The 20,726-nt window shown below is 36.0% G+C and overlaps 14 protein-coding genes across 14 annotated transcripts; 6 read left to right on the top strand and 8 right to left on the bottom strand.

Moving 5' to 3' along the window:
* Window positions 1-89: 89 nt before the first annotated feature.
* Window positions 90-1,913, bottom strand: AC631_00496 (uncharacterized protein; the record flags this gene model as incomplete). The annotated part of the gene is made up of 1 exon (XM_015609326.1): window positions 90-1,913. The coding sequence occupies one exon, from the start codon at window positions 1,911-1,913 to the stop codon at window positions 90-92; it is 1,824 nt and encodes a 607-aa protein (XP_015469786.1).
* Window positions 1,914-2,308: 395 nt separating this feature from the next.
* Window positions 2,309-4,141, bottom strand: ARE2 (sterol acyltransferase; the record flags this gene model as incomplete). Its single annotated transcript, XM_015609325.1, has 1 exon — window positions 2,309-4,141. One exon carries the CDS (start codon window positions 4,139-4,141, stop codon window positions 2,309-2,311), a length of 1,833 nt encoding a protein of 610 aa, XP_015469785.1.
* A 185-nt stretch (window positions 4,142-4,326) lies between these two features.
* AC631_00494 (putative metalloprotease) lies at window positions 4,327-5,037 on the bottom strand (the record flags this gene model as incomplete). Its single annotated transcript, XM_015609324.1, has 1 exon — window positions 4,327-5,037. One exon carries the CDS (start codon window positions 5,035-5,037, stop codon window positions 4,327-4,329), a length of 711 nt encoding a protein of 236 aa, XP_015469784.1.
* Window positions 5,038-5,211: 174 nt separating this feature from the next.
* Window positions 5,212-5,883, top strand: AC631_00493 (uncharacterized protein; the record flags this gene model as incomplete). The annotated part of the gene is made up of 1 exon (XM_015609323.1): window positions 5,212-5,883. One exon carries the CDS (start codon window positions 5,212-5,214, stop codon window positions 5,881-5,883), a length of 672 nt encoding a protein of 223 aa, XP_015469783.1.
* Window positions 5,884-6,089: 206 nt separating this feature from the next.
* AC631_00492 (uncharacterized protein) lies at window positions 6,090-7,276 on the top strand (the record flags this gene model as incomplete). The annotated part of the gene is made up of 2 exons (XM_015609322.1): window positions 6,090-6,148; window positions 6,208-7,276. 2 exons carry the CDS (start codon window positions 6,090-6,092, stop codon window positions 7,274-7,276), a joined length of 1,128 nt encoding a protein of 375 aa, XP_015469782.1.
* Window positions 7,277-7,381: 105 nt separating this feature from the next.
* Window positions 7,382-8,599, bottom strand: AC631_00491 (uncharacterized protein; the record flags this gene model as incomplete). Its single annotated transcript, XM_015609321.1, has 1 exon — window positions 7,382-8,599. The coding sequence occupies one exon, from the start codon at window positions 8,597-8,599 to the stop codon at window positions 7,382-7,384; it is 1,218 nt and encodes a 405-aa protein (XP_015469781.1).
* Window positions 8,600-8,809: 210 nt separating this feature from the next.
* Window positions 8,810-9,553, bottom strand: AC631_00490 (mitochondrial 54S ribosomal protein MRPL50; the record flags this gene model as incomplete). The annotated part of the gene is made up of 1 exon (XM_015609320.1): window positions 8,810-9,553. The coding sequence occupies one exon, from the start codon at window positions 9,551-9,553 to the stop codon at window positions 8,810-8,812; it is 744 nt and encodes a 247-aa protein (XP_015469780.1).
* A 647-nt stretch (window positions 9,554-10,200) lies between these two features.
* Window positions 10,201-10,890, top strand: AC631_00489 (uncharacterized protein; the record flags this gene model as incomplete). The annotated part of the gene is made up of 1 exon (XM_015609319.1): window positions 10,201-10,890. The coding sequence occupies one exon, from the start codon at window positions 10,201-10,203 to the stop codon at window positions 10,888-10,890; it is 690 nt and encodes a 229-aa protein (XP_015469779.1).
* Window positions 10,891-11,321: 431 nt separating this feature from the next.
* Window positions 11,322-12,074, top strand: AC631_00488 (U2 snRNP complex subunit; the record flags this gene model as incomplete). The annotated part of the gene is made up of 1 exon (XM_015609318.1): window positions 11,322-12,074. The coding sequence occupies one exon, from the start codon at window positions 11,322-11,324 to the stop codon at window positions 12,072-12,074; it is 753 nt and encodes a 250-aa protein (XP_015469778.1).
* A 360-nt stretch (window positions 12,075-12,434) lies between these two features.
* AC631_00487 (NADPH:quinone reductase) lies at window positions 12,435-13,451 on the top strand (the record flags this gene model as incomplete). The annotated part of the gene is made up of 1 exon (XM_015609317.1): window positions 12,435-13,451. The coding sequence occupies one exon, from the start codon at window positions 12,435-12,437 to the stop codon at window positions 13,449-13,451; it is 1,017 nt and encodes a 338-aa protein (XP_015469777.1).
* Window positions 13,452-13,554: 103 nt separating this feature from the next.
* On the bottom strand, window positions 13,555-14,088 carry AC631_00486 (uncharacterized protein; the record flags this gene model as incomplete). The annotated part of the gene is made up of 1 exon (XM_015609316.1): window positions 13,555-14,088. One exon carries the CDS (start codon window positions 14,086-14,088, stop codon window positions 13,555-13,557), a length of 534 nt encoding a protein of 177 aa, XP_015469776.1.
* A 230-nt stretch (window positions 14,089-14,318) lies between these two features.
* On the bottom strand, window positions 14,319-15,932 carry OLE2 (Ole2p; the record flags this gene model as incomplete). The annotated part of the gene is made up of 1 exon (XM_015609315.1): window positions 14,319-15,932. The coding sequence occupies one exon, from the start codon at window positions 15,930-15,932 to the stop codon at window positions 14,319-14,321; it is 1,614 nt and encodes a 537-aa protein (XP_015469775.1).
* Window positions 15,933-16,212: 280 nt separating this feature from the next.
* On the top strand, window positions 16,213-17,664 carry AC631_00484 (uncharacterized protein; the record flags this gene model as incomplete). Its single annotated transcript, XM_015609314.1, has 1 exon — window positions 16,213-17,664. One exon carries the CDS (start codon window positions 16,213-16,215, stop codon window positions 17,662-17,664), a length of 1,452 nt encoding a protein of 483 aa, XP_015469774.1.
* Window positions 17,665-17,796: 132 nt separating this feature from the next.
* On the bottom strand, window positions 17,797-20,505 carry AC631_00483 (uncharacterized protein; the record flags this gene model as incomplete). Its single annotated transcript, XM_015609313.1, has 1 exon — window positions 17,797-20,505. One exon carries the CDS (start codon window positions 20,503-20,505, stop codon window positions 17,797-17,799), a length of 2,709 nt encoding a protein of 902 aa, XP_015469773.1.
* Between the last annotated feature and the right edge of the window lie 221 nt (window positions 20,506-20,726).

Below are 20,726 nucleotides of genomic sequence, written 5' to 3'. Positions count from 1 at the left end.
AGTCTATAAAAAAATTTATGAGATGAACCACCATTCACGTGACTGATTATTGCAACTTCACTTATAGTTAGTACCAATATCTAGTATCATTAAAATACTAAATAAAGGGTACAGACAAGACCTGGGGCTAAGACCAAGCCAAATAAAGAGTTAAAGTTACCAAATCTTCTTCTATCTTTCATAAATTTAGTACTGCTCAAGGCGATGTGAGGAATTTGAGACATTTGTAACAATGTTATGTAGCATCTCAAACGCTTGAAGATTATATACATAACTAATTCATGCATTATGCTGGAGAAAATAAATGTACAAAGCATGGCTTTATATCTGCTGAGATTAAATGAGCTGATGGATGAATGGTACACATGTCTGAGTAGGAATTTATGGACAGGACGATTCCAGATTCTTGAGTATTCTCCCCAGTCAGCGCTTGACCACCATGGTCCGTAGAAATCCCGATCTGCAAAGCGACTCAACTCAGCAATGGTATTGAGGATTGCATCCCAGATCAAAAAGAATGTTAAAAGATAAATCCAGATGAAAGGGGGAATCATATCGAGGAAGATAGGCACACAGCGAGTTCGTTTTTCCTCGGTGGGTAAACCTTGTAACTCCATGGCACGTACTAAAATAGGGTATATCCAGTCTTGAGCCACTAAGATCATAAGCAATATAAGACCAAAAATAGCGCAACTCTTTTTCAAAACATAGTGCCATCTGATCCTACGTGTACGCGGGAAGTTCAACGTGTAGACTAAGGTTGGGAACATAGAGTACTCAAAGAAATTAAACAAGTTAATATTCTGAGGAAATTTAACTATATTCTTTTCTTGCAAATCATGAATATCATCTTCCAAATCGAAAGATTCTATTGGAGACTCGCTCGACATGGTAGTTGCACTTGATTGATATTCCAATTCAAACTTACAAAAGCGAACACTCCCATCTAAAATGCTTTTCGTTTTTTCCAACTCAAAATTCTGTGGCAATTGAACCAGACTATTATTTAATCTTTCTAGGTAGTTTTCCGAGAACTCCAACTCTTCCAATATTTTCCATAAATATCCATTATAAAAGGCATAGGAATGCATCTTCATAATCAATACTAAATTGTGTAATATTAGGAACACTTTTCCAATCCAAGGATAAGACATACACATATCAGATGCAAAATAGATCGAGAAGGCGCAATGTGTAAAACTATAAATACTCTGGATAATCCAACCAGTTGAATGCCATGCAATCCAGCCTTTCAGGCAAGCGTATTGAACAAGAAATGCAAAATATGTGCCGATGTACATCGCTAAATCAGTTAGACCAATTTTCACCAAATCTTTCCTCATGGTTCTCATAACTGCAGTTTCGAAAAAATTATCGCCTGTTTCAATGTACGAATGAATAATGTTGTTTGCCATAAGAAATCCTGTGCCTATCCAAAAAAGTAAGTAGAGTCCGTAGAATTCTGAATTTTTAAAAGTCGCCGAATCAAAAATAGTAGTCAGTGCAGAGAAGAATTTGACGTCTCCAAATCTAGACCTGAAGTTATCTTTACTTGCTTTGTTTGACGAAGAGTCTGTTTGAAGTTTATCATCGTTTATTTTTTTTTGCCTGATTCTGTTACGTGCTGCATTGTTAATCTGATCCAATTTTATCATAAGTGGTTCTAAGCTAGCTTGGCCATTTTCAAACCTCTCAAGCATACTTTCGGACGATTCGAACTCGGAATAATTAATATTGTCGGAATTGAGCTGTTTTTGATTATGATGGTTGGTCACATTCACATATTGATCTTCCAATCCTTGCAGTGGTTCCTTGTCATAATATTCATCATCAAGAATAAGCGATTTTCTTTTTCCACTATTTCTATTAATTATTGTGGAAAGTTTTTCCTCAGCATTGGAATTGTGCAACATTTCAATGAGAATTCACTACTATGCAATCGGTTTGGTTGGTAGATTTTTCACCAAGTCTTGCAACTCGAGGTTTACATATATGAGAACGCGGAAATCGACATTTGGCGATCAATCATGTGTATAACTTTTATCCTATTGTCTCGTCTGATATCGCTTTGCCAATTAAAGTCCGTTATTATTCTTAGCATCTAAACATCTTATTTATTGTATAGGTTTTATGCATTGAACTACTTTCGGAAAACGAGTATGTTCATGATGCGGCTCAGTGCCGCAGTCTATATAGTTAATCGTTGGTATTGTAAATAAACCATGCTGCCTATAGATATAAAAACAATGAATATACAAAGAGGATATAACGTGAACCATTTACACGTAACTAGTTATTCGAGCTGCCATTAAAATATTAAATAGAATGTGCAGATCATACTTGGAACCGAAATGAATCCGAACCAGCACATAACGTTACCCAATACTTTTTTATTTTTCATAAATTTGGTGTTACTAAAAGCTACTAAAGGAAGCTGAGACATTTGCATCAACAATAAATAACCTCTTAATCGGTTGAAAATCACAAACATGACCAATTCATGTACTAAGCTGGATAGAATAAATGTTCCTAGGATAGCATTCAGACTATTGAGCTTGAGCACACTAATCGAAGAATGATAGACATGTCTGAGCAAGAATTTATGAACAGGACGATTCCATATTCTAGCATATTCTGACCAGTCGGAACATGACCACCAAGGTCCATAGAAATCTCGATCTGCAAATCGACTCAACTCAGCAATAACATTTAGAATTGCATCCCAAATCAAAAAGAAAGTGAAAAGATATTCCATGAGAAAAGGAGGAATCATATCAAGTAAAATGAACATACACCCTCTCCATTTATCTGCTGTAGGTAGATCTTGCAAGGCAATTGCACGTTGAATAATAGGGTACATCCAGTTTTGAGCCACCAAAATCATAAGAAAAATAATACCGAAAACACCACAGGTCTTTTCTAATACATACAGCCATCTGATCCGACGGGTCCGTGGGAAATTCAACGTGTAGACTAAGGTTGGGAACATAGAGTACTCAAAGAAATTAAACAAATTAATATTCTGAGGAAATTTAACTATATTCTTTTCTTGCAAGTCATGGATATCATTTTCTAAATCGAAAGATTCAATTGGGGACTCATGCGACATGGTAGTTGCATTTGATTGATATTCTAATTCAAACTTACAAAAGAGAACACTCCCATCTAAAATACTTTTCGTTCTTTCCAAATCATATTTTTCTGGCAATTGAACCAGACCACTATTCAACCTTGCTAAGTAGTTTTCTGAGAACTCCAATTCTCTTAATATCTGCCATAGATAGCCATTGTAAAATGCGTAAGAATGCATCTTCATAATAAAGACAAGATTATGTAGCACTAAAAATACCTTACCTATCCATGGGTAAGACATACATTTCTCTGAAGCAAAATAAAGCCAGAAAGCACCATGAAGAAAATCGTAGACAGCTTGAATTATCCAACCACTTGAGTCCCATACAATCCAACCCTTTAAGCATGCAAATTGAAGAAAAAAGGCAAAATATGTGCCAAGGTACATTGCTAGATCAGTAAGACCAATTTTCACTAAATCTTTCCTCAATGTCCTCATAACAGCAGTTTGGAAGAAATCCTCGCTGCTCTCAAAGTACGAATGAGCAATGTTGTTCATCATAAGGAAGGCAGTACCAAGCCAGAAAAGCACGTATATTCCGAAGAATTCCGAATTTTTGAAATAGCTTGAATCGAAAATAGTAGACAGCACAGAGTAGAATTTGATATCCCCGAATCCAGATCTGAATTTCTCTTCACTTTTATTTGTAGTAGGTTTCTTTTCCACTGATCCCTTCACTTTGCTCTTCCTTCTCCTTAGTCTTGTAGGAGCAGCATTATGAATCTGATCTAATTTCTTCATTAGAGGTTCGACATTGATGTGCTCATCTCCAGATATATGAATTGTGGTTTCAGAGAGACTTGATTTTGAATCCGTATCAGATATATTGCTGGTATTCTCAGATGCCTTTAAATTGCGCAGTTTGACCGCACTTACGTATTGATTGTCTAAACCTTGCAATGGTTCTTTCTTATTGTAGTCATCATCAAGAATAAGTGATTTTCTTCTTCCATCATTTCTATCAACAATTGTCGAGAGTTTTTCATCTGTATTTGATTTATGAACCATCTTCCTAACGTTTCCTTATTGATTATATCGACTCTTTTCTTAGCTAGGGATTTTGTAAGGAGTTCAAGTTGGTTGCGGTCTACTTTCAATTACGAATGCGAAAATTCCGTACATAGAATACGATATGACAAAAGATCGATTGTTAATATTCTATATACACGGCAATCGATGGAATATATGCTTAACTAACGATACACTCTTTCAAACGGTCTTGTATCATTGAAACAAGACTGCCATACAGTATTTACCACTTTTTCTGCTTCTTGGGTATCTTTACAATTAGGATTAGCTGAAACTGACAAGATTGCCCTTCTCTTTATGCAAGCTTGGAACTTTTTGCCGAAGTCACCTAACCCTGTTTTCTTGATTTCGTTAAATATACGGCATTCACCACTCAACATGGAGGCCCTGATTTCGGTACATGCATGGTGTTTTAAGTTGGTAAGATCTACTTTGAACTTAAGAAAATCGTATGCATGCACCAATTCATGGGTCAAAATATCTTCTAATTGCCATTTATCTGTAATCCAATTAGAGCACAATAATATTCCACCCTCTGGATGGAATCCTCCACCTTTATAGTCGTCACAAACGTCGCAGATAATATTGGACTTACTAATGTTTCCACCGATTTTTTTTACATGATCCATCATAAATATAACAGAAGGAGAATATTTAAGCATCCAGTCAAGATTTGCAACGCAATCAGTACATTGCGTGGGCAAATGCTTAGCCCTGTAGTCATGTTCGAATTGTTTCTTTTCGTCTTCTGATATGCCCATTCCAGTTCTATACTGTAATGATCTCCTCCACCACTCGAATCCGGACAATTTTTCAGGTGGAGACGTCGTAAGCGTGTCATTATTAGCACGTGGAGCGTCTGTAAGGTCTGTCATAGTCCTTTTGGTGTATGTACGGTGGTTGATAAGTTTAAGAAGGTAATGATAATTATGTCCCGGAAATTATAATCGTGCCCAAAACGAGAAATATTGGTGACAATTTTTTTCAAGTAGTTGAAGCTCATCCCCATACAGTTTGCAATCATTTGAAATAGACAAGTTATAGTAACTATGGTTTCAAACATTTGGGTAGCTGCCGCAGATAACCAGGTTAAAATCGTTGAATCATATTTGGATAGTGGCGATTTCACTCCAAATTCGAAGGACCCAAATGGATATACTCCAATACATGCAGCAGCATCGTACGGCCATATAGGCTTGTTGAAATTATTGATAAAGAGAGGAGGAAACATTAATATACAAGACAGTGAAGGGGATGCCCCATTGCATCATGTCGAAGATCTCAGAACTGCAAAGGTAATGGTAGAGGAGTTGAAGGCTGATTGGAAAATTAAGAACAACGAAGGTCAAATACCAGCAGAATACATTGAAGAAGACGACGAGTTTCCAGAATTAGCACAATATTTAAGATCATTATCTCATGACCAACCACAAAGTACTGGTGTCTCTGGTGATGAAACGCTTGCTTCGTTACCAGCTCCAGGTAACATAGATGGTCATCAAATCAGATATACTATGGAAAACGAAGTTCCTAGTCAAGAAGAAAGCTTCGACGACGAAGAAAGACGTAAGAAGATTGAACTGATATTGAATAGTGAAAATCCAGAGGAGGCCTTACGAGACCTTGTTAGAAGTGCCGTTCACGAAGGTATGTCCAAATACAAGAGCGAACAAGAGTTCCAAGACGAGGAAGCTCCTTCATCAAAGAAGAGAAAGGATTAGGGACTAGTAGTAGTATAACCTAGTAGAATACAGGGAAATTATGTACGTTAGAATAGATAAACACTAGTGATAATGCCTTCACTAGTATTGGTAAATAAGTTACACAAAAACCTTTCGCAGTAAGTGGACAATTTCGTTCAATATAATGAAAAATAGTGGACCATATCTAATCTAAATAATTGTCTACTTAAATAACTAGTGATAAAATGATAAGTGGAATTGTTTTAGCTTTGGCTTTCTCTCCAATGGTTAAGGCCATTGATTTGTATGTAAATTTGAAAAATATTGATTTGATTGAGTTGAATAATGTCTAACATATTTTAGTTTCGGTACTACCAGTAAATTCACTGCTAACGAACTTAGTGAAATGACTCTTTTCGAAAGATTGAAGGAACACAACTGGAGCTTGGAGTATCTTACACTTGGTTTCACAATTGCTTTTGTTATCCTTTACAAGGCTGGTGATTTCTATAATCAATACTTAACCACTTCTTACTTGAAAGGATTGAACGATGTTTTCAAGAAGAACTTCTTTCAATATGGTGTTTCTCAAAAAGACTTGTACATCAAGGATAGCTCTGAAGATTACTCATCTTATGCAACTGGTAGAATTAATATTGCCAAGGTTAACATTGATATCAAGTTGAAACCTAGACATAATATTTTTGTTTGGATTCTTGAGTCCGTTATGTCTTTCTTCACCGACTCTGTTGTTTATCCTACCGATAAAGTTAACATTGAAATTACTCCTTCACCTGATGCAAACATTGATAATTTCATCACTGCTATTGTTTCAAAGCTTGGTATGAATGATTTCAGAAAATTCAATTATTTCTTATCTTTGACAAGAACTGCCGATTCTGCTAACATTCCTGAATCATTTGTGTTCATGAGTGAAGCCAATGAATTTCAAGATAAAACTTTGACTCCAGAGTTAAAGAAATCTTTAACTTTGCAAGCTGCTTCTTTCTTGAGATTTATTGCCATTACTGATCAACCCGTTGAAAGACCAGAAACTATTTCCCAATGTGCACCAAAGCAAAGAATTCTTATTTCCACTTCTTTAGTTAGTAATGCTGATCAATTAGCTCAGTTATCTGAAATATTAGCGGCTATTTTCAACTTAGTTGACCAATTAGCTTCTAAAAAGATTACTTTCAAAGCTGATGCTTTAAAGAAAATCGTTAAGACAAGAGAAATTGAAATTTCTAAAATTAAGAAGGTCTTAGATGAAATCAAGCAAGAAGAATTAGCTGCTGAAAAGGCAAAGTTAAAGAGAGAGCAAAGATCAAACTTGAGAAATTTATCTAGAGAAGAACAAGTCAAGCTTGAGAAGAAAGAGCTTGAAAGAAAACAAAGAAAAGCTCAAAGAAAGCAAAGAGTTAAGATGTAATACATGCATCCAGTCTTTTTAAAACTTGAATGAACAAGGATATTTCTGTTCAATATTAGTAAATACATTACTCTTTATATAATAATACTTATGTTAACTAAACGTTCAAATCTTTCCTGTTAAGCGCCAGCCCCTTCCAACTGGCGTGTTAAATACCTCAATAACGCCTGCCCCGAGGGCGTCCGCTAATATCCAATATAAATCATACCCATACAAGGGACTTCTGAAATTAGTCATTTTTGAGGTTCCATTAAAACTTGTATTAAGGCCCTCCCACCTATTAAATATATGCTCTTCGAGTAATTCACTATACTTGGATTTACTCAAAGTCTTGACTAACCATGAACGCCCTGCATTGATAAGTTTAAGATAAGTACCACAATTTGGATAAGATATTGAATATTGATGTGATTCTATTTCATTCAAATGATTTGAGGTTAAAGTTATATATCCAAGAGATACCAACTTTGAAAGTTCTTGATTATCCATTCCTTGGTTATTATCTATAAATAGTGCTGTAGGATGGTTGATGATAAATTTAAGGAATTTTTGCAAGCATTCACACAAAGATTCTTTACTGGATTTTTCATTTGCCAGTGTTTCTTGGAGACTAATTTCCTTCTCCAATTTATGTATTTCATTTTTTATGTTATTTAAATAATTTTCAGATTTAACTATAACTTCGACGTTTTCGTAGCCATATGTTACTTTCCCATGTTGAAATTTTTGGGGTGATCTCAGTATGATTGGTGAAGCATTTGTTATGACAAATTTTCGAAGCTTTCCTTCTCGTATCCTCATTTCCAAATTTCTATCTACAAATGTATTTCCTTGATGTTCATAGATGGAATAAAGCTGATTTATCGTTATTAAACCGTGAGGGAATTGGTTAGCCCTATACTTGATGATGTCTGCTTTAACTTTCATAGATAATCCAGGTAGCAGAAACAAAAGGTCCTCATTATTAAGAGAATTCTGTACCTCTTGTCTTGTATGAAACCTCGAATGAAGAGTAGTTGCTTCAGACCATTGATTACCAAGGATAGTATCGACCGCTATCAATATGTCATCCTTTTTAGAAAGTTGATAGTCTAATTGAACATTATAGTCTTGAACGGTTAATGGGACCTCATCCTGTTTACCTTCTGATATCTTGGGAGATGGGCTTAGAGTTTTCTTGTTCTTCAAATTCTGCAAATACTTCGTCTGCGAAGGTAGATACTTTTTCAAGTCTTTTTGAGCTTGTTTAACTGGTGATGTATTAATAGTTCTCTTCGTTATCCTTGAAGAATTAGCAGCACTGTACTTAAGATTAGATCCCATTTGTTACAGAAAACAAAAAGGAACATCAATCTGATTTTGCTTAGATATATAGGTTCCAATATATTTTCAGAGCCGCACTCAGATAATACTTAAAATGCTAGATTTATTAATCTAATGTTTATTTAATATTTACAAAATGGTTATATACATAGAATAAGTACTGATGACACATTTTTCTAGCATGTCCAATATATGATCAAGTCAAAGCGACTATTGAATTCTAAGCGTTCTCTGAACACCATTTCTGTCACCTGGAACTTCTAAAGTCAACGTATAATCACCAACAGCAGTGATTTCATTAAGCAAAGCCCTACTATTATCAGGAGTGCTTATCTTGATGGACGCATGAGGGATTTGGACACCAGCCATGTCGTAGATTAAGGATGCCACATAAGACTTGTCGATAGGAAGCTTTACAGTCTCGTTCAACAAAACAGTGTGTACCCTTGGAATAGCTTGTTGTAATTCAGTTGCAGTGTATGCAATTTCCTGTGTACTTGCCTCGAAAGCCTGTTGCAGTTCGTTGGTCTCAGCACCTTGCTTGGTCTTTCTGCTGCTCTTCATGGTGTTAAATAAATTCGATAATTCGTCCAAGGACATTGCTCCGGTATTGGATTCATCTTGCTGGTTCTGTACTTGTTCGACTATCTTGGTTTCATTCTTAGCTTCAACCACTGGCTTTCTTTCCTTTTGTCTGGATTTTTCAACGACTGGAATACGTGGTCCTTGTTCTTTGGTAAGGTAACAAGCACCATTACCTCTGTGCAAGTAGTTTCTCATGAAAGCAGGTCTGACTCTTACTATTTCCCCTTGTAATCCTACTGTTGGATGATCTTTCAATAATTGAACTGGTATTTTTTCTGGTACCTTATGCTTGACTTTTTTTGACCCATGTCTTATCAAAGGTCTTGATATTAAAGAATTCACTTCCTTCCCTAGAACATTCAACAACATCTCTGTTACTTTTTGCTTAGACTATGTGGTGATGTGAAGGTTTGTCTGTTCTATACAAGTTGACTCTTTGGAATCAGTTGGGCGAAAAATTTATTGATTTTTTAGTACCCCAATTTACGCGCTGGATTTTTGCGTCCGCGAATAACTCAGACCTTTGATAGATGACATAGAGATAATACCCTATAATGAAGTTACTTTTAACTGTTTAGAGACATTCAATGATATCAGAGAACCTAGTCTGTTCAATATGTCACTTAAATGAGCATAAATATACATGCCCCGCGTGTGGAGTGAAGACATGTTCAATAGATTGCGTGAAGAGACATAAGAGACAAACAGAATGCAGTGGGCTAGTAGATCAGTCCAAATTTATACCTAAGAAGGTATTGTCACAAGATGAGTCGCATATAAATAGAGACTACAATTTTCTTTTGAATGTGGGACGACAGATACATGTCGGGAAAGGGGATATAAAGAGTAGTGCTAAGAATGTGTTTAAACGTCAGTTTAGCGGTGGGAACCAGAATAAGAACAAACGATTCAAGAATAACAATGTAGATGCAAAGGACGCCATGGATACTAGGATTGAATGCGTAAAAAAAGTATTTTTACAAGAGCCTACTACTGTGGTCAAGAGAAATAATACGATGATTATACAACTACCAACAGGTATGTCACGAGCTACTTCGAATAAAACTGGGTATGACAAGAAAGCAGGATCATTTATATGGACTGTTGAATGGGTCGTTATAGACGAAACTGGTAACGAGAAAGATCGGTTCATAAGTTACAGGTTGAAGGAGCATTTGCTGTTGAAAGATGCGGTTCCAATGAACATTTTGAATAATACTGTTTCCATTAATGAAGGAGAAGATTCAGCAAAACAAATCGACAAAGACCAGTTGAATTTTTATTTGGCAAATGTTGTCGGCTATGAAAAAACGAAAGAAACTATCCTTCGCTTAAATGGTACTGACCTGATCTCAGATGCCCTTACCAATATGATTGTACTAGAATATCCTACCATATACATCACCTTCAATTCTGGCACGTGGAAAAATCGTATAATAGCAGAAGAAGAGGCGTATAATTATGCCAAACCAGCTAGTCTGCCTGACTCCAGCTCATCAGATGATAGCTCAGGATCCAGCTCCAGCGATTCCGATAGCGACTCTGAAAGCGATTCTGACGATTCACAAAGAAATACAGATGATGAAAGCGACTCTGATGAAGCCCCAGAGGAAACCTCTTCCAAGCCTATAAAATTAACGTTTGACACTGAGCCACAGACTGCAACTCATGCTGCACCAGGAGAGAACAAAGCAGAAGGGGTGTGACTAAGAACCAGCAATCATCACATTTTATAACAATCTGGATTAAGTAAATATATCTATAAACATTGTACATAGTGTACCATAAAAGCAATTTCTAGAGTAATCTGTGATGAATAGTTTGTACATTTTCATATTTCTGTTTAGGCTATTGTCTACATTTACTAATGAACGTCTTTGATCATAATTTAGCCTCGATATTTTTTATCATATTAAAATAAGTCTTTTAAAGCATTTCATCATCTTCTATTGACTAATACCTATCACCTGTCGTTACAGCCTATCACAGTTTGAATAGTGAAGCTTCATCTTTGAATACTATATGTTGCAGCCATTCAGATATATGGTACATACACGACAAATATATTCTTAAGATGAGACTAAGCAGAAGGGCTCTCAGATGGTAGAAGATAACGAAATACCTGAACCATAGCTTAATGACAAGTGTATTTAGAAAACCGCCTGATTCTGACAGGAATATTAAGGCTTCATTATACTTTGGGAACTTGGATCCGCAAGTAACAGAACCACTTTTGTACGAATTATTTATTCAATTTGCTCCTATACGATCGCTTAATCTTCCAAAAGATCGAGTGTTGAAAACACATCAAGGATATGGTTTTATTGAATTTAGAACAATTAAAGATGCTGAGTATGTGTTGAATATTTTAAGAGGTATACGGTTGTACGGCAAGATGTTAAAACTCAAAAAAGCAGAATCAAATTTCAAAGGAAATTCACAACAGGTTGGAGCCACTACGGCAAGTAATGCTATGGATATTGGGGCCAAAATTTTTATTAATAACTTGAACCCATTAATAGATGAACAATCATTAGCTGACACATTTTCGAAATTTGGAACTCTTATCAGGGCCCCATCTATCATTCGGGACCCGGAGAGCGGAGAGTCAAAAGGTTACGGCTTTATAAGTTTTAACGATTTTTCCAGCAGTGATATGGCAATACAGAAGATGAATGGTGCTATATTGATGAATTCAAAGGTGTCAGTAACATATGCATTTAAAGATGACCCAACGAGTGGACAACATATGAAAATTAAGCATGGAGACAAGGTCGAAAGATTGCTAGCAGAAAATGCTAAATCAAATAACGTCCTGATATCGTCTACGAAACAAAATGAGAGCGGTAAGATAGCCAAACCCAGGAAGAACCGAAGGACTGGTAACTAAGAGCCCAACAGAAGCCATTATAGGATATCGCCATTTCCTATTACGTCAATAATCAAGAATTGCATATTGAAGATAATTAATAAGAATGTGGTGGTTATATACATCACAACTTTACATAGTAAATTAATAAGCCATACTAGTACTTCTTGTATTTGTAAGACGTCAATAGACTCCATAGTAATTGGGAATTGCGACATCTCCGCTATCTCCGCAACTACGGAAATGCGCAGTGTAGCATTTATCAAAAATTAGTAATCCAAGCACCATAGCACTATATAAGGTTAAGAAAAGATATTATTGCAATTGGAAAGAAATCAATTATCAAAACTTAGTCTAAGCAATTTCAGAAATATAAGAAAAATGTCCACAACTGAACTTCCAAGTACTCAAAAGGTAGTTCTTTTTGAAGAGAACAGTGACTCGCTCGATGTTATAAAATTTACAGACTTCGATACTCCAAAGATTACTTCCTCTAATGATGTTATTATTAAAAATAAGTTTGCTGGGGTAAATTTCATTGACTCATACTTTCGTAAGGGTGTCTATCCGTCCCAAAAGCCTTTTATATTTGGTAGAGAAGCCGTTGGTGTAGTTGCTGCAATTGGAGACAAGGTGACCAAATTCTCTGTTGGAGATAAAGTTGCTTATTTGTCAGGGTCTACTTTTGCTCAGTATACCAATTTGACTGACTCCTACGTTCAGATATTAAAGTTGGATCCTAGCACTTCAGACGAGAGTCTCAAATTCTATGCAGCATCATTGTTACAGGGTTTAACAGCACTCACGTTCATCCACGAAGCTTACAACGTTCAGAAAGATGACTATGTCTTGGTCTGGGCAGCAGCTGGTGGTGTTGGTAATATCTTAACTCAATTGATTTCGAAGAGAGGTGCCCATGTTATTGCCATTGCATCAACTGAAGAGAAATTGGCATTGGCTAAAAATAATGGTGCTGAATATTTAGTAAACCACCTCACGGATGATATTGTCGAGAAAGTGAAGGATATTACCAATGGTAAAGGGGTGAATGCATCATTTGATAGTGTTGGAAAGGATTCGGCAGAGATATCTCTTGCTTCTTTAGCAAGGAAGGGTACATTTGTCAGTTATGGTAACTCGTCTGGAGTTGTTCCACCATTATCTATAAACAGATTATCACCAAAGAACTTGACTGTGTTAAGACCTCAATTAATGGGATACATTACCACAAGTGAAGAATGGGAACATTACGTTCGTTTGTTATTCAAGTTAATCGATTCTGGAGATTTGAAGATTGATCTTCTGAAGACATATCCATTATCTGAATATAAACAAGCTACCTCTGATTTGGAAGGAAGAAAGACCACTGGTAAACTCGTTTTAGAAGTTCCACAGTAAATTACCAAGCATTCAAGGCTTTATAAACTAATATCTCATTAAATATTATATAGATATATATATAAGGATTATATTCTGAATGAATACATAGTCTAAAAATGTATCACAATCTTGGTCTGGAATTTTCATATCTCGTTAAGTCTTCAGGGGTGGCCACTCCGTAAACAAGAGTTCCTTCATCATTCGTGATAATAGCAAAATATACCCCTTCGGCAAAAAATCTCGCCAAGTCTTCCAATGGACTCATAGGTGTTATAATATTGAAAGATTTGCCCTTGGTCTGAGGCTTCAAGATTGTGGTATTAAGTGCCGTCTTATTGATTTTTTGTGGTTCTTGGTGCTCTTTATCGTAATTCTCTTGTGCCTTTTGATGAAACCATAACATGTGGTTCTTCACAAGAGGTGCCAAACGAACTTTATTATCTGCATTACTTGTGGTTTTTAAGTCTTCGACATTGAAAATCCCTAAAAGTTTCTTATTCGACTCATGAATCACAGGTAAGTACGTAAATTCATGCTCGTATGCTATTTCCAAAGCTTCATTTAAATGGGTAGTAGGATTAATTGAAATTGCTGGTTTAATATCCAAGTCTTCTACCGTTGCGCCACGATAGTCTCTGATACTTAAAACGGTCATTTTAGACATTAATCAGGTACTTAATAGTATAGTATGACAAATTGAGTACTTAGTACTGGATTGATGAAAAAATACCATGTTGAACATTATATACAGGTGTACAAAATTAATTTATCATTAAGTATTATTATTATTATATTAATCATAAATAGTTATAGTGTGGTGAATGCTCGTAAGATATGTTTACCGCCTAAGCAGTTATTAGTAAAGTCATGGTTAAAAAAAAAAATTCAGGCTGCTTCTGCTGTTCTATACAGCTTATTCTCATGTCTTTCATTTTCATTAGTAACATCGCCCTCTTCACGTACAACTCTCTTCCAGACCTCTTCATCATTACCGACATCAAGAACTCCAATTCTCATAGTAGCCAATAAGTTGGCAGCCGCTGTCAGATGTCCATAGACACCACCATAAAATGCTTTAGTTGCATCCTTGCCATGTGAAGCTTTTAATAATGGAACCCCTCCAGGATGTTGGTCCATGAAGGAAGTTATATCATGTATGATGTTTTGAATGACAATGTAAATTCTGTTGTTATGGCTTGCAGAAGCGCTGATTTTCTTGAATTCTTTTGGTTTAATTAATGGTAACTTTGAAATAGGTGTACCCCAGTTCAACTGACTCTTCATTCTGTTAATTACTTCCTGTTTTTGCTGTATCCTTAACTGAGTGATAAGATCTTTTGGAGTTGTACAAAGTTCGCTTACAAAACCAATCTTAGACAATGTCCATATGCACCACTTAGTAGGGTCAAATGCGTATAACGATGGCGCACAGCGATAATCATGGGGAAATTCGTGGTGAAAGTTTTGCAGCGCCTGGCCATAGGAAAGAAAACTTACCAAAGGATTCATACAGTTCTGTGATGAGTTCTTATCATTGAATGGTTGCATAGGAATAGACACACCTAATCCTTTCATATGACAAACAGACTCGGTACTTAGTATCAGTTGCTGACATAAAAACATTCTAAGAATCCCAGGGTATAATATTCCGTTTATCCATGTGTCCTTACATATTAAGACGGTGACCAACATAGGAATGATTATTGTGGAGATTAGGAAAAACAAAAAGTAATACTTATTTTGCCATAAAATGAGCTCGTGGACGCTAATCTCATAGTCATTCTTTAAATTCTCTAGCTCATCGTCACAATATTCTTCATCAAAATCAACTTCGTTAACCAAAGTCCTTTTAGCTTCAAGGTGATCCTTTTTGGTCTGTGTCTCCTGGGGAAACTCATGTTCCATAAACTCTTCGTAAAACGTTACAATTTTTGGCTTTTTAATTAACCAGCCCCATTGTGCCCACGTAAATCCTCGTTTTATCAGATACGGGTCTCTTTCTGTGTCGTCTGTAAACTGATGATGCGATCTGTGTAAAGAAACCCACCATTTAATAGACCCTAGCCCTAGACTACTCCCGAAAAATGCAAAGTACATCTGCAAAAATTTGAACAGTGGCCGGAACGCATTGTGTGCAAAGCATTTATGGTACCCAGAAGTGAAAGCCAATATAGTGAAGTTGAAATATATACAAGAAAAAGTCAATGTACGAGCATTTTCAGGAATCACGCCTGGAGAATACTTGAATAAATAGATCAATGCGAATAAAGGAAGGACTACCACAGAAAGCGTTTGACTGTAGTTAATCCTATTAAAAAAATCTCTTTTCCTCTTCCTCATTTGGTTCATATGTGTAGCCTTCAAATGTGATGCATGGTTCAAGAATTGACTATTATTTCCTGCCGCTGCATTATCATCTCTATGGTGTACCTTACGCTTAAGAACTTTCTTGTTCCTAGGCGACACACCGCTACTGTTAACATTCGCTTTCAGTGACATAAACAACGAGTTAAAACCTCTTATGTGAGTCAGGCTGCAGGTCCCGAATATTAATCAGAGGGATAAAAATTAGATTCACTAGTAGATATTTGGGGCTATTCATATAAGCATTATTAAATTTCACACTTACGACATTATAGTGGTTGAACGACATTTGAAAATTTGCGACATATTTACTCGCGGTTCATTCATCAACAAAGCGCTTTTCAATACACGAAAACTTTAGGGTGATCAGAGTTTAGTCCAACGTAATTTAGAATTAAAAGATAAAGCATTCAGAATGGCACCTCTAGTACCACCACAGCAACAAACTCCAATAACAGGACAGGATGTTGGTGCAAAACCACGTCCCAACCCATCTACAGCACCAGCCATATCATATACACCAACAGATACCACTATTCCACCTATATTATACGAAAAAATACCTAATTTAGAGTTATATAAAAATCTCAAAGAGGCGGAACGTAAAATAGACTTGTTGACAACCAGAAAAGCGATGGATTTTCAGGCCATTAATGCTAAGATTAACCAACACTCGACTTTGAAAAGAGAGACAGGAATTTTGAGGGTATTTATTTATAACACATGTGATAACCAGCCATGGCAAAAACAGTTGTTGCAGAGTGAAGGGAAAGAGTTACCGGAACCAACTGCAGAATCCAGCTGGACCTTAAGAGTTGAAGGAAGGTTTTTAAACGACACTAATAATGCTAATAATGATGCAAGTCAGAACTTGAAGTTCAGTTCGTTTTTGTCGGGGATTTCCATCGATATTTTGCCAAACCAAGACTATCCGGATATGCAGAATTCTCCTTCTAATATAATCGAATGGAGAGATGAATCTATTGATCAACAACCGGACGCTAAGTTTGGAGGTAATAATAGACAAACTGAATTCGATGGTTTGGACGTCAAAAGAAATGGTATATTCAACATTAAATCAAAAATTGCCATAATGATAAAGGACCAATCTACAAGCTTGAAATTAAGCGACGAAATGTCTCGTTTTGTTGGCAAACAAGAAGCAACGCAACAAGAATTGATATATGCTATTTGGCAATACGTTTTGTACAAAGATTTATTCAAAAAGTCAGATGCATTAACAAAGGTTCCTGCTGTTTCAGATTCTACTGCAACAATTGTGAATGGAAGCGGAGTAACCAGTAATTTTGAAAACGAGGAAGACGATGATTTTAATAACATTGAATGTGATGTAATTTTGAGCGAATTGTTAAGAGTTCCTAATTTCAAGTTTTCAGATCTTTACAGACTATTACAGCCACATTTTAGGCCAAGAGAGCCAGTCATCATTGATTATGAGATAAATACAAGAAAATCGACCACTTTAGGTGACTTAATAGTTGACATTCCTGTGTCATTGCCATCTTCGGTATCTAAAACTCAAAAAGAGATTATTGAATCGACCAAAGCAACTTACGAAAGCTTAACGAAGTCAGATGCAAGTATTCAACATTTGAATAGTAGAATTTCCATCGGTATAGTTGCCTTACAAAATGCAAATGCTAGAGAAACATTCTATAGAGAATTGAGTGAAGACCCTGTTAAGTTTATGGAAAATTGGCTTGAGAGTCAACTGGAAACATTTAAGGCCTTGAAGAGTGATGAAGGATATGAAGAGGAGGTTATTAGAAGAGCTAAATATTTCGAAGATAACGAAGATGTGTTGAAAGACAAAATAGATGTTTTATTAGGTTCTGGGAGATTCTAAGCTCATATAATATAACCTTCGTCCTATAATATATATATTGAAAATTAGCCTTTATTGTGTATTACATTAATTTTGTCTTAAATGTCATTGTAATTAAATTAAAATACATTCTATATACATTAAAAACTGAATTTAATCTAAATAATCTTGATCGTCATTTCCATCTTCCTCTTCTTCATAGTCATCGTCGTCAGCTTTATCGATTTCTGCATTCTCCATAATAATTTCATCTTCATCTTCATCATGATCCAAATTTGCAGCATAGTCATATTTGTAATCAACAGATTTGTTTCTTGATGATCTAGAATCTGTGTCCAATTTCTCTTGATTAGCTATCAAGGGAATACTGGAAGCCAAATAGTTATACATATTCAAAACTGGTTTGTAGATCATTGATGTCTTTGATAATCGAGATATTGGTTCTGATGTCTCTACTAAATCCAACTTCAATGCTAGAAAATTAACAAATTCTGTCAATTCATGCGCATTGGATGCAACTTCATACCAATGAATGGACTCATCAATTGGGGTATTTTTAAATTCATTTCCATTTTCATCAAACTCTACACCTACTTCTGCTAGTGACTCTGTAAGCATTTGATGTACATCTTGAACATATAATTTAAACTTTGAGGGCAAACTAGATGCAATTTCATTTACATTATTCCATGTATAAGTCATTTTTTTCATTGATGCCAACCCACCATTATCTGCATCAGCTGTTCTGCAAAGGTAAAACCTACCTATATTAAAACCAATGTCTCCAACAAACAATTCGTCTAACCGCAATTTCATACTATGGGCCAATGGATCTGAAGTAGGATCTACATATTTGGCAATAATATCATTTTCTGGAGATTCACGAACATCATTCAGGGTACCAGTATGTTTCTTGTTGATCTTTATTTCGCATTCTTTTCTCACCTCTTCGGTATTTTTGAAGCCCTTCAACACAGATCTTGAAACGTAAGAAGTCTCTTTCTCCCCTGAAATATCTTGGTTTTGAAGACTTTGTGTGATTAAGTTTTTAATAATATCAGAGGTAGTAAGAGACCATTGCATTAAACAGCGAAGCATTAATAATCTATCCATAGGATTTTGAATTCCGTGAAGGCCCATAGATTCAAACTCCGACGAATTCTTGAAAGGATTAACACCGGCATCCGGTAATGTATACGTATAATAATCATCTGATAAAATCTCTACGTTGTTTTTATCAACTGGTTCAACATCCTTTCCTGCTTGCATTTTAATTTTGTCTAGAACACCAGAATCATCCCTCCATTTTTTGGGGAGACCAAGATACAAGGATATCGACTTAAGCTCTGCAATCGCTTTAGAAGGGGACATAGGGTTGACTTCTTTTTTTCGATTCAAAACTAATGTTAGTAAGCGACAAAATAGTTTGTTAATTATTGGTGAAGTATCTGTCGAATGGTCGAAATTGGGAGTTTCAATTGACCTACCATTATACCTGTCGTATATCTCACTACTTTCCCGAAGAGGTGGTAAGCTTAAGCCGGACTCTATATCCTGAGGTCCTAAGTTTACTATTTTATCACCAAATATAGCTTCTTTAAACTTGTTCAAATAGGAAATGATATAAGATATATCCTTTGCGTACGGTGACCTAACAATAGGAAAGCCTAGGGCTAGCTTTTCTGACGACGCTTCAATATTCTGCTGTGCTTGCAAAATATTGTCGTCGTACAAATCATAATATAATCCAATTAGAGGACCTGGTAAATGTCTTGTTGATCGATGACGGTTATTACGCACAGTGGTACGACTTGTATTAGTAACCCTAGAAGATCCTCGATATGGACGGTTCTTTTTTTGAATTGTTGCTGTCGGTATACTTCCTTTAGTTTGAGGAAGTAGGTTCTGTGCTTTTCTGGAGGATCCTTTCAGTGCTTCAGATTTAATACCAACGGAGATTGAGCTTTTGGAAGAACTTTTGTGGCGATCTTCAGTTTTTTTCTTCAGATCTTTCAGTTTCTCTTCTATAGTTGCTGGTGATATTATTTCGATATCATTTTCAACAGTTTCAGTCTCCTTCAGTACTTCATTTTGTCCATTAGTACCATCTGTAGACAGGTATTTAGAAATGGGCAGCTTTGTCTTTAATGTTACCATTGATGTTCTATTACCATTTGCATCCACACTTATCATACTTCCTAATAAAGCTTGTTGTTTTCGTTTTTTAATAGATCCTGAGGTCACCCGTCCCCGAGGGCTTCTTCTAGCGCCCAGCTTTCCTCCTCGTGAACCAGGCCCTTCTAGTGGCAATCTATCTAATCTGAATTTAGATACTACAGCTTCATTGTAGTTTTGGGAGGACGAATTTTCTGGAGTCGCAAGTGTATTGGAAAGATTCTTCCGGGGTCTTCCCAACCTTTTAGTTTTCTCAGATGGATTATATGGGACAACCTTAACAGCCGGTGATGCTTGCGATTGGTCTATATCATAGGAATGTGTGTCCTCCTGGAGCATCTGCTCATCTGAAAAATGGCCGAAGTGTTCTTGACTCCCTAAATTATTATGTCCATCACGTACATTATTCTCTACATGATTATCATCAAAATTATTGAACTGAATCATATTCAAAGCTGCAGCTGCTGTAGAGTCATTTTCTTCATGATGTTGATTGTTGGTAGCCGCATGATGGTCTGCAACATATTCATTCAATCTGAAAACATTCGGTATAGAAACATGATCTTCTTCCAGTCTATCAACATCTTCGCCGGATATGTCATCATTATGCTTATTTGTACGTTCAAGTGATGATGATACATGGAATAAATCCAGTTCTGCGATGGAAGGGTCGATATTTGAATCCATCTAGTTCTTCAATTGTTGATTTATTCTGTATTTTACCGCAATTTTTGAAGATGTGTTCTCTCAATACTTCTCTTTAACCGCTAACCTTTTATTTGCGTACTTCTGTTGATTCAAGTTAATCACAGGTATATTCTTCCAATAATTATTATATTGCAGCTTAATACCATTCACTCGCTCACTATAACGCGTTTAGACGTGACACAAAAATAAAATCTTGAAAT

The sequence above is a fragment of the Debaryomyces fabryi genome (assembly GCF_001447935.2).
Source record: "Debaryomyces fabryi strain CBS 789 chromosome Unknown contig00006, whole genome shotgun sequence".
Lineage (NCBI taxonomy): Eukaryota > Fungi > Ascomycota > Pichiomycetes > Serinales > Debaryomycetaceae > Debaryomyces > Debaryomyces fabryi.
This window is presented reverse-complemented; position numbering and strand designations above follow the sequence as displayed.